This window comes from Notechis scutatus, chromosome 1, assembly GCF_049901735.1.
Source record: "Notechis scutatus isolate UNSWTSFEM ecotype Mainland chromosome 1, rNotScu1.2, whole genome shotgun sequence".
Lineage (NCBI taxonomy): Eukaryota > Metazoa > Chordata > Lepidosauria > Squamata > Elapidae > Notechis > Notechis scutatus.
Genome location: NC_142009.1, coordinates 186,260,430 through 186,276,850, shown reverse-complemented (window position 1 = coordinate 186,276,850; position 16,421 = coordinate 186,260,430). Strand labels below are relative to the sequence as shown.

Genomic DNA, 16,421 nt, shown 5'->3' with positions numbered 1-16,421 from the left:
TCCAGGAAGTACATGGGACGTCAGGGTCGATGGCACCAAACGCAGAGGTCCGGGAAAGGGGGAGGGAAAGGCGAAGGCTAGCGAGCGAGCGAGCAAGTGGACCGACCGAGGAGGCAGGCGAGCCGAGCCCCGGGGAGAGACGTCGTTCATTGTTTTGTTTCCTCAGAGACGGGCAATGAGTGACTTCAAAACCGCCTGGGCAGCCGCGTCTCTCACAGCAGCCTTGGGTCCCAAAGGCGGTGACGGCGGCGGCGGAGGCTGCCTTTCGAGCTAAGCCTCTCAGCCCTCCATGCCCATCGCGGATTCCGCCTCCTCCTCCTCCTCCTCCTCTTTCTGCTCTGTTGTCGCCGCCGGTGTTTTGGAAGGCTGCGGGGCGCGAGGAGGGCTGTCCTTGCCGGCGCCGCTCTCGAAGGAGGAGGCGGCCGAGCAGGATGGTGCGCCAGGCGCGGCGGCTCTTCTGAACGATGGAAGGCGTCTTGTACAAGTGGACGAATTACCTCACAGGTATAGATATCTAGGGAGGTTCTTCAAGTTAGCCAGGTCGAGGTTGTCCCGAAGGTGCGTTTTCTTCTTCTTCTTCTTCTTCTTCTTCTTCTTCTTCTTCTTCTTCTTCTTCTTCTTCTTCTTCTTCTTCTTCTTCTTCTTCTTCTTCTTCTTCTTCTTCTTCTTCTTCTTCTTCTTCTTCTTCTTCTTCTTCTTCTTCTTCTTTCTTCTTCTTCTTCTTCTTCTTCTTCTTCTTCTTCTTCTTCTTCTTCTTCTTCTTCTTCTTCTTCTTCTTCTTCTTCTTCTTCTTCTTCTTCTTCTTCTTCTTCTTCTTCTTCTTCTTCTTCTTCTTCTTCTTCTTCTTCTTCTTCTTCTTCTTCTTCTTCTTCTTCTTCTTCTTCTTCTTCTTCTTCTTCTTCTTCTTCTTCTTCTTCTTCTTCTTCTTCTTCTTCTTCTTCTTCTTCTTCTTCTTCTTCTTCTTCTTCTTCTTCTTCTTCTTCTTCTTCTTCTTCTTCTTCTTCTTCTTCTTCTTCTTCTTCTTCTTCTTCTTCTTCTTCTTCTTCTTCTTCTTCTTCTTCTTCTTCTTCTTCTTCTTCTTCTTCTTCTTCTCTTCTTCTTCTTCTTCTTCTTCTTCTTCTTCTTCTTCTTCTTCTTCTTCTTCTTCTTCTTCTTCTTCTTCCCAAGTGGCAACTAAAGCCGGACTGGTTTTTCTTTTGAAGACGTTTCGCTTCTCCTTCAAGAAGCTTCTTCAGCTTCTTCTTGAGCTGAAGAAGCTTCTTGGAGGAGAAGCAAAACGTATTCAAAGGGGGAAAAAAAAAACCAGGAAGTCTGGTTAGTTGTCTCGGGTGGGGGGGGGAAAAAAAGCACCTTCGGGACTACCTCACAGGTAAGTTATCCCGCGTGCCTGCCCTCGGGCGCGGGAGGGAGGGAGGGAGGGAGGGAGGAATGCGTCAGTCGCGCGTGGGCCTGGTCTGCCCTGTCCGTTGGCCCCGCGGCCTGGGCTGCTCGTTGTCCTTCGAAGACGCCGAGGAGGAATAAGGCGCGGACTCTCCCACCCCTACCCCGCCACCGAACGAAGCAGGCGGGGCGGGGGAGAAAAGGAACGGCACCAGCCTCTGGATATGAGGGAAAGGGACGCGAGGCGTTGCCTGGTCAAAGTCCTGTAGGAAAAGGCAGGGCGGTTGGCTGAGGAGAGAGTACAGGGAGATGGAAAGGCACAGCCCGGATGTAGCACCTGTAGCGTTTCAGATTCTGGACTCCAATTCCCATCAGTCCCAGCATGTAGTCCTTAGGACCACAACTGAGCGCAAAATCTACGTTTTTGAGTGAGAATCGTATCATGAGTTTTGTCCCATTTTACAACTTTTCTTGCCACAACTCCCAAAAGAGATAGTTAATATTCTGGAAGTATTTTAACCCCTCTCCCCCCCAAATCCTAAACAAATGAAAAAATATATTCTAATATGTGCGTGTGTGCGTTTGTATTAATGAAGAATACATAGTAAAATAAATACAGGCATCACATATTGCGGTTAAATGCTGCAAGTGAGATGCAAAAGAAAGAACACTTAACTGTTTTGACACATTTATGTTCTTAGTTCATATACCAGCAGCTAACTGTCTCTGACTAAGGTATACATTGGTCTCAATTATATATACAGATCCTCAATATAAAACCACAATTGAGCCCAAAATTTATGTTCTTAATTTATTAAGTGAATCTGTCCCATTTGATGACTTTTTTTGCCACATTTGTTAAGTGAATTGCTTCAGTTGTTAAATTAGTAACATGGTTGCAAAATGACTCCTGAGCTCTGCTGCCATCATAAATATGAGTCTGTTCTCAACATCTGAATGTAAAGCACATGACCATTGGGGTGCTGCAATGGTCATAAGTGTGAAAAGTGGTCAAAAGTTACTATTTTCAGTACTGTTGTAACTTTGAACAGTCATTAAATGAACTGTAAGTAAAGCCTTATTTGCATCCAGAACTAGACAGCTTTGCTGATTGGTGCAATGACAGCCATAAATTGCTTAATCAGGGCTTTGGCTTGACTGCTTTTGGTTGATACTGTTGTCCCTTTCTTGCAATATATGGAAATTGTTAAATTGGGCTTGATAGCACATGGATGCTAGTTAGGTATTGATATCTTTCAAACTTTTACCTTTGCTTCCTTATGATTCCTTCAGTCCCTTACATGATATGGCAGGAGCGGAAATAATTGCAGAGGAGCCTTTTGTTTCAGCTCCTAGTAAGCCCTAATTACAGAGTCTTCTCCAGCGACGGCTTGGTTCTATATCTGTAACATAAGATATGGAAAGCATGGGGTTCTTTTTAAAATAGGTATTTCAAATATTACTTTGTAATTTAACATAGTAAAGAATGTCTGTGTTTTTATATTTCAAACGAGACCTTTATTGTATTTCTAGGTTGAGCATCAATTATATTGTATCTGCTTTTTAGAATCCTTCACATTAATTTTTAATTGTGCTTTTCAGTACATATTTAAATGGGACATGTTCTCACGATATAACATATATATTTATACTATATTCCATCCATCCATAAACAAGAGGAAAAATGACAGAAATATTGATGGAGAATTAACTGTCTTTATCAAAAAAATTATATATATTTATAATTAGTCTATAGAGACAAAGATCTAAGAGTAGGACTAGAAAGGAGCCATGAGCCTCTCAATTTGAAACCTAGGCTCTTTTTCCTGGCCAGATTATATCTGGCAATGGGCTTTCAGATGCAAGAGTCCTGGTCTTGCCCACTGAGATCATTTGGCCTTGCCAGAAGTATCTGAAGAAGCAATTCAGAATTCATCCCCTCTAGGATAATCTTCAGCATTTGTTCACTGAATTAATGGAATGTAAATAAAGCTGCACATGCTAAAATGTCAGTACCTTTTAAGATGATCTCTTTAAAAGCAACTGCTTTGATCTGATTTGCTTCAGTTGGAAAGGATTAAAAGGTGCTGGGTGGATTGTGATGGGTGTCACAATCTAAACTCTGTCCCTTTTGTATATGTGTGCAGCATTGACACATACAAAAGAGTTAACCTGTGTTGTTCATCTTGTAGATTTTAACTCCCCCCCACCAACACACATATACTCTGTAGATCAGGGATGTCAAACGCAAGGCCTGTGGGACGGATGCGGCCCACGGGGTGCTTAGATCTGGCCCGCAGAGCTACCCTGGAAACAGCAAAGGGCTGGCCCGCAGTGCCTCTGCCAGTGAAAATTGAGCTCTTTTGCTGGCAGAAGGTTGCAGGAGACTGTCGCAGCTAAAAATGGAGGCATCCCTGACACCTGTGATGTTGAGCTGGCCACACCCACCCTGGCCACACCCATCCCGGCTCTCTGAGGTCAAACACAACCCTAATGGGCCCTCAATGAAATCGAGTTTGCCACCCCTGCTGTAGATGTTGCTAGTTAAAAATATTATTTTTTCAAAGGTTTTCTTAAACTCTGTTTTATTAAGTAGAAAGCCCAGGCTGGACAAAAGATGCCATTTAAGTGCTTACCCAGACCCCGAAGGATGTGGATCTGGATGGAAAGAAATTGGCTACATGACTCTAGCAAGCCAGAGTGTCTCTGGGTTTTGGGACTCCTGGATCTAAAGAGTTACTTATTGCATTTTTGACAAGATTGCTGCACAATTTGGAGGTCTTTCTACACTAGAGATGGCAGTCATGTCCAGAGGGGCCTTTGCACAGACTTAGCTTGTGTGTCAGCTGCATCATTGTAAGACTGGGAGATCCTGCTCATGGTCAGTCATGCCCAGGTCATTTCCCATTTGGACTATTGCAGTGTACCCTACATGGGGCTGACCTGTAAAGCCACCTGCAACTGGAGATTTCATCCAATCCAGAACGCATCAGTGTGTGCAATTCTGGACACCCCACAGGTGAACCATGTTAGGCCACTGTTGCACCAGCTGAATGAGCTTCTTTCAAGATTCTAGTTATCACTTTTAAAGCCTATGTGGCATGGGGCCAATGGTATGGGGCCAGTTATCAGTTATCTTCCTCTCCCAGAGGGACATCTCTCTACTCCACTAGACTCTTATCATCTGGAAAACATTTTGTAGATGTGCCTAACCTGTGGATCTGCTTCCCCTCTGAAGTGAAGGGTGCCAAACCTCCTTGCCTTCTCAAAGACTGTTAAGATGAGCCCTGTACTGGAGGTTTAATGAGATTGTTATGGTGCTTGATGATATCAAAAGATTTTTTTGTATCTTGTTATCTGTCTATTTGTTGTTTGGAAAAAGAAATCTATAATTAGTCTATTTGTTGTTAGCCACCTAGAGCTACTTTATATAATATGACAGCTGCATAAATCTTTTAAAACATCAGATACATAAACTTAATATGTCCATCTATGCCAGCAGAGTGAACTGCAGAAGTGAAATTTGTCAGCAATTTAAAATTCTTTAGATGAGCTATTTAAGTTTTTCTACCTGCCTAATAAATAATTTTCAAAATGTAGGTTAGTCTATGTATGTTATGAAAATGATGTCATTTATTCCCAAACATAATGTGAATGAACATGAATCTTTCTTTCAGCTGTAAATTCTGTATGAAGGATGGTGTTGCAGAGTATGTGAAAAATATATTTGTAGCAAAACAGATGAACGTTGGTTTCTGCTATTTTCTTAGGTTGGAAGCCTCGCTGGTTTGTTCTGGATAATGGGATACTGTCCTACTATGATTCACAGGATGATGTTTGTAAAGGCAGCAAAGGAAGTATAAAGATGGCCGTTTGTGAAATCAAAGGTAAGATTAGCATTTGCCTTTTATTTTATTTTGGTCTGTGCAGTTATCAGTGCTAAGGCATAGTGGTATACAGGTTTTTCTGGTTCTAAATTGCTTACTCATAGGAACACACAATATGGAGCCATAACAACTTTGGAGGATAAGAAGGATTCTAAGAAATGACAGGAGCTCAATTCTGGAACTAAACATAGTTTCCAAGACTGAACATGTCCTTGAGATCTCTTTTGACTTAGTTTAAAAGCATGTCTGCTTCTATTCCTGATTCTACTAAGTGCACCTGCCTTTGGTGGCAGTTTTTAATGAAACACAGAAAACATCTAAGTTAAGTGTAGACTACCTTTGAATACAAACCCTTGAATCTGAAGAATGAAATATATGTTAATATCACAGAAGCAGAACAGCAGTAATTACAGAAATATATATTTATGTTGTCCTTCTGCAATGCCATGTGAATTGGTGCACTGCTTTGTCAATCCTTTACCTAAAGCAACACATTTTATATTAAAAAAAATAATCCTAATTTTAAAAAATCTTTTATTAAATAGATTAAATTGTACATCACCCAGAGTGTCTCTGTGTGGGTGATAGGCAGTTAAATTTAATATATGAATGCATAAATTTTATTTAGCTAACACTTTTCTTATTCTAGGTCATTTTAGAAAATGTATAAGCTTATTTTACATTTTCTCTTTTTCCTAAGTTCATCCTACAGATAGTACCAGAATGGAGCTAATAATTCCAGGAGAACAGCATTTCTACATGAAAGCTGTTAACGCTGCTGAGCGACAAAGGTGGCTAGTAGCCCTTGGGAGTTCCAAAGCTTGCCTGACTGATGCCAAAACTAAAAAAGAAAAAGGTGCGTATGTTTTCTAAAATATTATGGAATTCTTAAAAGCTACTTTCTTCAAAATCATCAAAAGGTACATGTAATTTTATTTCTTTTTCTTTCATGGTAAGAAAGCACCATGATTCACTTCCTACATGTTGAACAGTTGGGGAGCTTTTGTAGCCATATGGCTTTGCTTAATAAAATAACAGAATTGGAAGGCACCTTGGAAGTCTTCTAGTCCAATCCCCTGCTCAAGCAGGAAAGCCTATACCATTTGGGACAAATGACTCTCCAATTTCTTCTTAAAAGCCTCCAGTGATGGAATACCCATAACTTTGGAAGGCAAGCCATTCCACTGGTTAGTTGTTCTCACTGTTAGGAAATTTCTCCTTAGTTCTAGGTTGCTTTTCTCTTTGATTAGTTTCAATCCATTGCTTCTTATCCTGCCCTCAGGTGTTCTGGAGAATAAGTTGACCCCTGTTCTTTGGGGCAGTCCCTCAAATATTGGAATACATCATGACACTCATAGTCCTCCTTTTCACTAGACTAGCCATACCCAATTCCTGCAAATGTTCTTCATATGTTTCAGCCTCCAGCCTCCTAATCATCTTGGTTTGAAACTTCTAGGCACTTTTATAGTCTTCAGGCACTCAAAATTAAGACATTTACTGTTGCAGATTCATAATATAATAGATCTGATTCAAAAAGAAGTGCAAACATATATAGAGAAGAGGAAAACAAGCATTAGTCAAGTAAAAGGGCCCAGAGTGATTTATTATACTATTCTTACACAGAGTGGCCCTTGCTCTTTCCACCTGGAAGCAAAGGATTGGTTGGTTTCTAGTTCTGCAGACCCTGGGAACTGTTGCAGAATGTTCTGGTGTCCCACTCCTATCATTGATGCATGCCTCCATTGTTAATGTGAAAGAGTCCTACATAGACAGAAATGTATACAAATAGGGCTTCCCAAACAGTGTGCAGCTGGGGACTCTACAGCGTTCTTTCCACTAGATGGAAATCCTCTACCATAGACTGCTTCACAAGAGGGATGAATGTGTGACTGAGGTGCACACTGTCATAGGCTATATTGGGTGTTTCCTCTCCATCCCATCATAAATATTTTGGGAATTTCAGCGTTATAAATTAGCTGAGTGATATTGAAGTTGCTAGTTTTGCTGTTGTTGGAAAGGTTGTTCACCTTTTTGTTGTTGATAAGTGAATCACTGCTGTTGTTAAATTAGTAACACGGTTGTTTAATGAATCTGGCTTCCTAATGACTGTCTGAAGATCACAAAAGGGGTTCACATGACCTGGGACACTGTGATCATCTGAGCGAGTTGCCAAGTGCCTGAATTTTGATCATGTGACAATGGGGTTGCCACAATGGTCATAAGTGTGAAAAACAGTCATAAGTCACTTTTTTCAGTGCTATTGTAACTTCAAACAGTCACTAAATAAACTATTGTAAGTCGAGGATTACCTCTACTGTATAATAGATTACAATGTGTCAGTTGGATGAAGAAAAATTGGATAATAGTTCTTGGAATCCTCCCATTCAGAGAACCCAGATACTTAAGAAGACTGCAGATTTTAAATTGATACTGCAGTTGGACATAAATAATATAAATAAAATAAGGCAAAATTGAGCTATATACAGTAATACTGTTTTCTGTGTAAGATAGCATCTCCATTTTCAGTGGAACCAACATAGCCATCAGTCACTTTTTTAGGGTGTATCAAAACAGTTATTTAGGATATTCTGCACATTTAGTAGGACCATTGGAAAAAAAATGGATTTATGAAGAACTATAAAATAGAGGTAAAATTGGAAACTGGCAAAAAGAGCAGAAGTTTAACAAGTTTAACAAGTTGCAATCAATTTGAATGAGATTAAATGTGAATATTGATTTTTATTTTTGAGGAGGGCAATTATTACCATGATTATTAAGTTTTTGTTTGTTGGTATTCTTCCAGAAATAAGTGAAACCAACGAATCTCTAAAAACCAAAATGTCTGAACTGCGCCTCTATTGTGATCTCTTGATGCAGCAGGTCCATACAATACAAGAATATGTACATCATGATGGGAATCATTCCACACCAAGCATTGAGGTAATATTAATTGTTTGAATTTGTGTAAATATAAAAGCCAGTAGCTCTTTGAGCCTTTTTTTTTCATATTTGTCTGCTACAATCAAAGTCCATTTCCAAAGCCTGAAAGCCATTAAATTTGTATTTAATAAATTGAGAGATCTTTGTTCTCAGGAGGTAACAGTTCTTCGATTTTCTCTATAAGGTTAATTACCGGTAGTTGTTGTGATACAATCCTGAATAATTGCTTTTGCAATCTTTTATATCAAAGCAAGGGAGGAATACCATCCCTGCTGCAATGGAAAAGAGAAATAAAATCTGCCATCTCTTGTTCAGGGGATGCATTTCAGGTTCACTTGCAAGAAATATAAACATTGACTCACAGAGTTAATGTTAGAGGCCCTTTAGTTCATTAGCTCCAGCTCCTTGCACTGTTCATGTGCTTCTGTATTGATAATGAATATGTTGGCTTGGACTTCTCCAGTTTGCCAACTGGAAAGCTGCCCTTTCTTTCTCTTTTTTAATATTTAATAATTTTTTTATCATGACATAAACAAAGTTTACCAGAACAAAAGTGTCTGAGGTGGTACAGTCAACATCTGCACCCCACCCAGCTGTTAGAAAAATGTTTGGTGTTCATCAAAGTAAATTAAGTCCCTACAAATCAGCAGTTACAATTTCTGGTTGGCAATTAAATTACAGTTAAATTGGTGAAAAGTTTTGCTAGGAAAAAGTTTTCAATATCTGCTCTTTCCTTTTGTTTTCAGAATATGAATGAAGCTTCTTCCTTGCTCAGTGCCACCTGTGACACATTTATCACTACACTTGAAGAATGTGTGAAAATAGCAAATGCCAAATTTAAGCCGGAGATGTTTCCATTGCCTCATCCTGATCCTTTAGTTTCTCCTGTGTCTCCTTCACCTGTGCAAATGGTTAGATATTCTTTAATGTCAAACATTCCTGAACATTTGGGGAACTTTGGGAGGGAGCAATAGGGGATAAGCTAGCATACAGTTCCTCAGTGCTGTTCTAGTTCAGGTCACCAGGCTAGGCCTCTGCCCAAAGTTAAGAAAGTCTCAGACCTTATCAGGAACACTTGCCTATTCTTAAATGCCTTGTTTTAGAAACATGTACTTCTGATAACAATCTTGCTTGTTGGGGAAGATATTACCTCATACTTTTACTGCCCAATAAACTCCATAATATTTGTCTATGAGCAAAAAACCAAGATAACCTATGGAGTTTAATGGAAATTGAGGACCTCCATGACTGACTATTCCCTTCCAAGCAACCATGATATCTTCTGAAGACCTGGTAACCTCTAAAGCACAAGAGTCTAGACCTAGCCTATTAATCCTCATTTACTTAAACATAGTGCTTCAAGGTCTCCTTATGGTTGAGAAACTAAATATTAAAACCAACAATAAAAACAATAATGTATTTTTTTAAAAATTATGTTATAAATGCCATGTTATTTACGTTCATATAATGCATGTTCCTCCCAGTACGTTTTGAAAAAACATTCTATATACATATTTTAAAATAATATTTCATTAGAAATAGACTAAGAAACAATTTATGATTTCAAAATCTATAATCTGTTTTATATTTTGAAATCTATAATAACCTGCTTTATTACTTGCATTATTTTTTAGATGAAACGTTCTGTTAGCCATCCTGGAACTTGTACCCTTGAGAGGTAAGTATTAAATATTATTCCAAATTTAAACAAATTAGAACTATTATGTTAAGGTTCACTTAACCACATTGTGAGAGATTGTCTGATCCCAAATAAATAAGAATGCTCCATGGTCTGGCAATTGAAATTCACAGCCTGTTGCCCCATATAATCTCACATTAATTTTGGAAAAATGTGGTTCTGATGAGTTTCTCTTACGTGATATAATTGAAAATTAATTCATGACTCGATTGAAATCACTATGACATTTCTGTTTTGTACAGGCAGTCCTCATTTAGTGACAGTTCACAGTTATGACCTTGTAAATCAGGGCACTCAAAAGTGATATATCACATGACTGGCTGGTGTACTACGGCAATCCCAGCACTGTCATTGTGGTTGTTAACAAAGACTTGATAAATGAGTACCCACCCCAATCCAATGCATTCTGGGCTTGGCCCCTCCCAGCCCCAAGCCTCAATAAGTTACAGAACTGCCTCCAACTCACTCCATTCACCTATCTCTCCCCTATCTCTGCCCTTTGGCCACCCTACATCCAGAACTGCCCAGCTTGCCCTAGCAAATGCCAGTAAGTTTGTTTGTTTAGCTGCCTTCTCTCCCAATTCCCTACACCAACTGTTTGCCTTTTTGTGCCCAGCTGCTGCAGTTGGAGCATCTCACTGCCTTTGACGTTCCCTTGTCAGACCCAGTTTCTCCAGCAAATGTTTCCTACCGGTGATTCCATGAGTGCTGTCTTTATAAAGCTATGCTGCCTGCTGGTGCTTGCTAGGCTTCATGGGTGCTGCATCTTGGCACCGTACTGCTAGGGTGGGCTGGGAAGCTATGTAAGAAGCTGGAGCCCCCTGGGGAACAGAGCGGTCATGGATCCGAAAAAGAAACAGCAAAAGGCAGCAAGGTGCTTCTGCTTTAGCAGCCAGGCACAAAAAGCAGAGGGTCAGTGCGAGGAACTGAGAAGGAAGCTGAGTGAATTAAGGCTTGCTGGCATGGGGGAAGCTTCCCAGATGAAGATATTATGCAGGGTGGCCAAAAGGTCAAGGTGTGTGTGTGTGTGTGTGTGTGTGTGAAGCTAGGCATGTGGGGGAAGTTAAAGTGCCCCTGCAATTGTAAATGTGGGCAGTTGCCAAGTGCCTGAATTTTGATCATGGGACAGGGGTGCTGCACTGTCCATAATTTTGAGCATGGGTCATAAATTTGTTTTTCATTTTCTTTACCTTGTATTGAATGCTATGCAAAATGCTAGTTGTTAATTTTTGATATTTTGAGAAAAACTATTAAATTTCAACAAAAGATAAAATACAAAAAAATAGAAAAATAGAAAAATAGAAGTTAGAAAAAGAAAAGCTCAGAAAAGAGCAGAATTAGGAGAATTTTCAGAGAAAAGGAAAAAAATGAAAGAATAATTTCTAACTTTCTTTGGTACAGATACAAATATAAAATATATTGACCTCTTAACAATAATACGTAGCATTTCTATAATCAGTTGTAATAAATTCCAAAATTAAAGTTTCATTTCTTTAAGTTTCAAGCAAAAAATCCAAAAGTGGTTTCCAAGTACTATTGAAACAAAGCTGGACAAGCTCTTTTCTTTTATCAAAGTAGTCAGTTTTATCATCTCAGCCAATTGCATGGGCTTCACCATCCATTCTTCTATTCTAGGAATTTGTAGAGCTTTCTAACTCCTTGCATACAGAAATCTCGCTGTGGTTATCATGTATAAAAACAAAGTCCCATGTTTTCTTTCAGTCTGTTTAGCCATCAAGCCTAAAAGAAAATTTTCTGATTTCAGTTGTACATTTATTTTAAGAATTCTCTGGATTAAAATACATATCGGATTCCGGTATTGTTAGTTTTCTTACATGTCCATTAAAGATGATAAAAAGTACCTCACTTTGCATTCGCATCATGTATTTGACACTCTCTTAAGCACCTACAACAATTTAGCGGGTTAAAGGTGTTAGAACCAGATACCAACCATACAACATCTTATAAAAATTATCTTTCAAACTACAATTCAATGTAAATTTCAGTTCTTTGCAGCACATAGTCTCCTACTGATCAAATATTATTTTGCCCATCTAATCATACAGTCTTAACATATTCATTTTCAAACAACATGTTCATTACTGGTTCACAAATCCAATTTAAATTCACTTTTCTCATTTGTAAAAATCACAATTGTCCATTTTAAACCTTTCTGTCAATTGAACATGAGCAAACTATTGACAAGTATGACTTTCTGTTTACAGTTCTTTTCTTGATTTTAATTTAGATCCTTCTTCAAAAATTTAATAAATCAGCATAGGTCAGCCAAGTTTGTGTAACTATCTTTTCTCTTCTAAAAAAAGCTTCTCGGGTGGTACCTGTAGAGGAATTTGGGAGTCAGTATTGTTTTATAACTTTTAGAACCTCAATAGGGCATGCTTAATGAAGTGTTTATTAAAATCTGTATTAACTTTAACTTCATCATACCATAAATAGCCATGCCACCCAAATCTTCAAAATGATATTTGGGAATTTTGTGCACCATCTAGTTTAATTCCTTAGCAGACTATTTATGTTTAACCTGAAGTGATTCTTCACCTTTTCATCTTTTGCAGTATTTTTTTTTTTTTTTTTGGCAATATATGCCAGGGATTTACAAACAAGATTAATAAACCCAAGAGAACCGTGTGTCTTAAAAACATGTCATAGCTTGTGCAATACTTTAATTTTAGGAGCAGTCGCTTTGGAAAAGAACCAAATGTGTCTTCCCATCAGCTTTCCCACCGGTGGAGAAGAACAGTCTCAGATACAGAACCTTCCATAGATGTTCCCTTTGAAGATACAGACAGTAAGGACATATGACCTTATGGATGTTGTCATTACTTTGTACTCATTTTTCTTACACCTTTGTCTGTGTTTTTGCTAGAATAACAGTGAATATCAAAATAAATTACAGCAACTCTTCTTATACCACACTCATTCAGCTAAGATGGATTCAGTAGTTTGTTAAAGATAGAGAACAGGCACAATGCCATAAGCAGTGAAAAAGTGTGCAAGAAACACTGAAGTGGCAATTCAGAGAGATATTTTTTCCTAACTTCGTTATTGATGTTAAGCAGTGGCACTTTTCCTATGTGCCCATTATGTATATCTTAAGTTAAAATTAAACGCAGTGGTGTTTCTTATTGCGTGAAGGAGAAGATCAAGATAAAGAATTGTACAGTGTGAGTTCTCAAGTCTCTTTTTTATAGCCTCTCATCCCTGTCTGACTACAGTGACTGAAAATCCATAGCAGTGTATTTCCCATTTGCGAGTGAGATAGTTTTAAAAAACAAAGAAATCCTCCTCCCCCCACAAAGAACATCCTGGTCTTACTCTTTCATGTGACATGATCCTGCCACCGTAACCACTGCTTCTGCCCAGTTGTGCAGCCCTGGCTTACAAAGACAGTCCATTCCTGTGGTCAGTGTTCTGAGTTGCACACAGGATTCCCAACACATGAGGCTGGGTGCTATTCGAGCTGAATGTGGTTTTATACCTGAGCAGGTCCCAGATGCTAGCTTTCTTCAGAAGGTATCTAATGCTGAAATTTGGTTTATATGTGGGACTTAGAACATGGGATGACTTCTTGGCACACCAAAGGCTCATGCTGGCCTAAGTACATAGCAATAGAAAAAAATATTTGTAGCTCAGGGCTGAATGGTGGAGTCCTTAGTGCTCTCTGATTTTGGTTGTTTGTCTGCAGACATTTCATCACCCAGTTAGGAAACATTTAGGGAGTAAGGTACACTGACAGGGCAATCCACTGTATATAAATAGAGAGCAAACCACACTCCCTTTGAGCAACAAAGATGTTACTTAGGTGGTTAATGAAGTGTCTGCAAAAAAAAAAACCCAACCAAGCTCAGAGAGCATCAAGGACTCTACAAGTAAATCATGCTTGCTTAAGTGGACAAGCATCTGGCCTAAGAGTTTCCTAGGTATCTGTGTCCACATGAAGCAAAACCTGCTTCATGTGGACACAGAGTTAAGGCTTCATTTGGAACATCTTTAAGCCCTGTGATTTAGATAGGATGGTATCTCCTTGTATAAAGTAAGCAAAGAAAGGCAAATGGATTGAAGCGTGCTTTTCATGTTGCAGGACTAGCAACATTCAATTCTAGAGGAGCCCTCAATGGAAATTTGGCACCGTCGGCTTTTCCTGAAGCAAAGCTGTTGCTGTCTCAGAAACCCAGAGTGCCCGAAGAGACTTTTTCTGAGCCAATCTCCTGAGGAAAGAGAAGGCCCCACTTCCTCTGAGTAATGCTATGCAAAAGCTGCTGTAATTCTGTTCTCATCGTGAGGGAGTAGTGATTCCCTATGTGAAGGTTTTCTCTGCACTTTATAGAATAATGTAAAAACTATCTTTGAAGTGTATTTTATCTTTATATAGTTGACTTGCAAAAGTATTTTCCTAAAAAGAACATTTCAGTTTGGGTATTTTTTAATAGATAGGTGGATGCATCTTTGTAAATACTGCTCTTCTTTTTACTGGGTGTGATAGTCAGGCCAACCTTGAGAAACAGGTTTCAGATCTGGATTAGGGAAAACCTGTGCCCTAGTCTGAGCCGCTGAATTTAATCCCAGAGTTGCTTTACCAAGAAAGGTATTCCTCTGGGTACAGTCTTTTTCCCACCAACATCAGTGGCAGCCCATCATATTGTAATAGCACCTTTATTTCAGGACAGATTTGTGATGGAGTTTGTTAAAAGACTGAGATGACTCGTAAAAGGTATCTCATAAGTGATCTTTCATCCACAACTTTGTCTTTTTTTTAAAAAAAAAAGGTACAGTCTAGATTTTTAAAGTATATCTGAAATTCCATTGAGTAAGGTTGAATGTCAATGAATCAGAAGAATATTTCAACCAAAATTAAACACTTCAAAGTCACAACAATGCTATCAAGTGAAACGGATATGCAGTGAAGTCAGTGAGATTTTATAGTGCTTAAATTGAGTTAGAGCTTACCTGATCAATTAAATCCCAACCTAATAGCTGAAAGCATCTGCATTTTTTTGTTTGACTTGCACCCAAAAATATAGCCAATCAGAAATATGTCATGGAGTATGCAGTATTTTTTTAAGCACGCATATGTAATTACGAGGCATTATGCTATATGGTTAAAGATATTTTAACAATTTAAAAGAGATGTATTCATTTTGCACCATAAAATGCCTATTTAATGTTACTGCGATGAAAAGAAAACAGGCTTAATTCTTGTTGAGATTTTTCTCCCTAAATATGCCTTGTGGCAGTGTTTGCTTGTTTGTTTTTTCAGGTTAATTGGGCAGAATCCATCCAGTGTTGGGAGCTTGCAACCTAAAGTAGAGGCATATTTTAATCTTCTTGTGTGTTAAACAATGCTTCCTTTGCCTGGACTGACAAACCCCTTCCCCCCATCCCCACACTTTTCTTTTTTAGTGCTAGGCAAAACTAATCTTCAGAGTGTCTTTTCACTAAAGTTTTAATTTAATGCTGCTTTATAAAGTCTGCTCTTCTTCAGCTGTTGTAATGTATTCGTGTTTGCAGAAGAACATGTATGTTAATGATACCAAAGGGAGGGTGGCTTCCACCATAGTGGGCCCTAGTCTCAGAAAAGCAGAAAAAATACAGTAAGATCCTCTCTTCTATTCACTCCCTGCTACTTGCCTCTGTTGGTGCTGGGAGGCCAAATTCTAACTAAGCATGTTGCAGCTCTCTATGGCAGGGGTTCCCAACCTTGCCAACTTTAAGACTTGAAGACTTCAACTCCCAGAATTCCTCAGCCAACTGAGGTGAAGTCCACAAATCTTAAAGTTGCCAAGGTTGGGGACCCCTGATATATGGTACATCATGGGCTTGGTTGGCCTGAAAGCACTCTGGTGATTCCACTCTGTTTCTGCCAGAGCAAAGAGGAAATAGGACTTGAAGTTCAGCAACATTTGCACAGACATGTCTGAGGGGTTGTGTCCAAAGTTGTTAAGTGTTTTCAAATGTATATTTTTGTTTTTTATTCACTTTGGAATAGATTTAGTTAATAATGTATTGACCATGGTGCACTTTTTAAAAAAAATAAAAATGCCTTTTTTTTAAAAAAAATGTAAGTGTTCAATAAATGCAGTTTTTACACAGACATTCTCTCTTATTTATAATTGCATAAATTTTGACCAACTGTCATTAGATTGCAAGGATACAAGCAACATTTTGCAACTTGGTGCTCCTCAGATGCATTTGATTGAAGCTTGTACGGTGCTCCAGGCAACATAATGAATCTTGCCCAGGTGGATTGAGGGGAAATGTGGGTATGACCTTGATTCCAATTTGCTAGCTTTCCAAGTCTACTCTCAAAACAACAGGTACAACTGCTACCCCTAGCCAAGGCATCTAAAGGCTACACTGGGGGCAGGGGAGTGATGGCAAGAGCACCTCAAGAAAACTTGTCATTGTTGAGTTGGGCTACAAATCACTGCTGCTTCTATGATTGAGCCCATCAGAGTTCTGGACTCAAGAAACCCAAAGAACATGCTTGAGAGATC

The 16,421-nt window shown here is 39.0% G+C and overlaps 1 protein-coding gene across 1 annotated transcript; it reads left to right on the top strand.

The window, feature by feature from the left end:
• Nucleotides 1-8: 8 nt before the first annotated feature.
• Nucleotides 9-16,018, top strand: PLEKHA3 (pleckstrin homology domain containing A3). Its single transcript, XM_026668115.2, has 8 exons — nt 9-504; nt 5,151-5,267; nt 5,968-6,123; nt 8,071-8,207; nt 8,954-9,118; nt 9,842-9,885; nt 12,600-12,715; nt 14,009-16,018. The coding sequence occupies exons 1-8, from the start codon at nt 465-467 to the stop codon at nt 14,137-14,139; spliced, it is 906 nt and encodes a 301-aa protein (XP_026523900.1). The 5' UTR covers nt 9-464; the 3' UTR covers nt 14,140-16,018.
• Nucleotides 16,019-16,421: the final 403 nt, after the last annotated feature.

What these genes read in the sequence shown, in the direction of transcription:
- PLEKHA3 (XM_026668115.2), top strand. Translation starts at nt 465, where the DNA reads ATGGAAGGCGTCTTGTACAAGTGGACGAATTACCTCACAG. An exon ending in GTGGACGAATTACCTCACAG is followed by an intron (nt 505 to 5,150) that starts GTATAGATATCT and finishes CTATTTTCTTAG; the next exon opens with GTTGGAAGCCTCGCTGGTTT. An exon ending in ATTCCACACCAAGCATTGAG is followed by an intron (nt 8,208 to 8,953) that starts GTAATATTAATT and finishes TTTTGTTTTCAG; the next exon opens with AATATGAATGAAGCTTCTTC.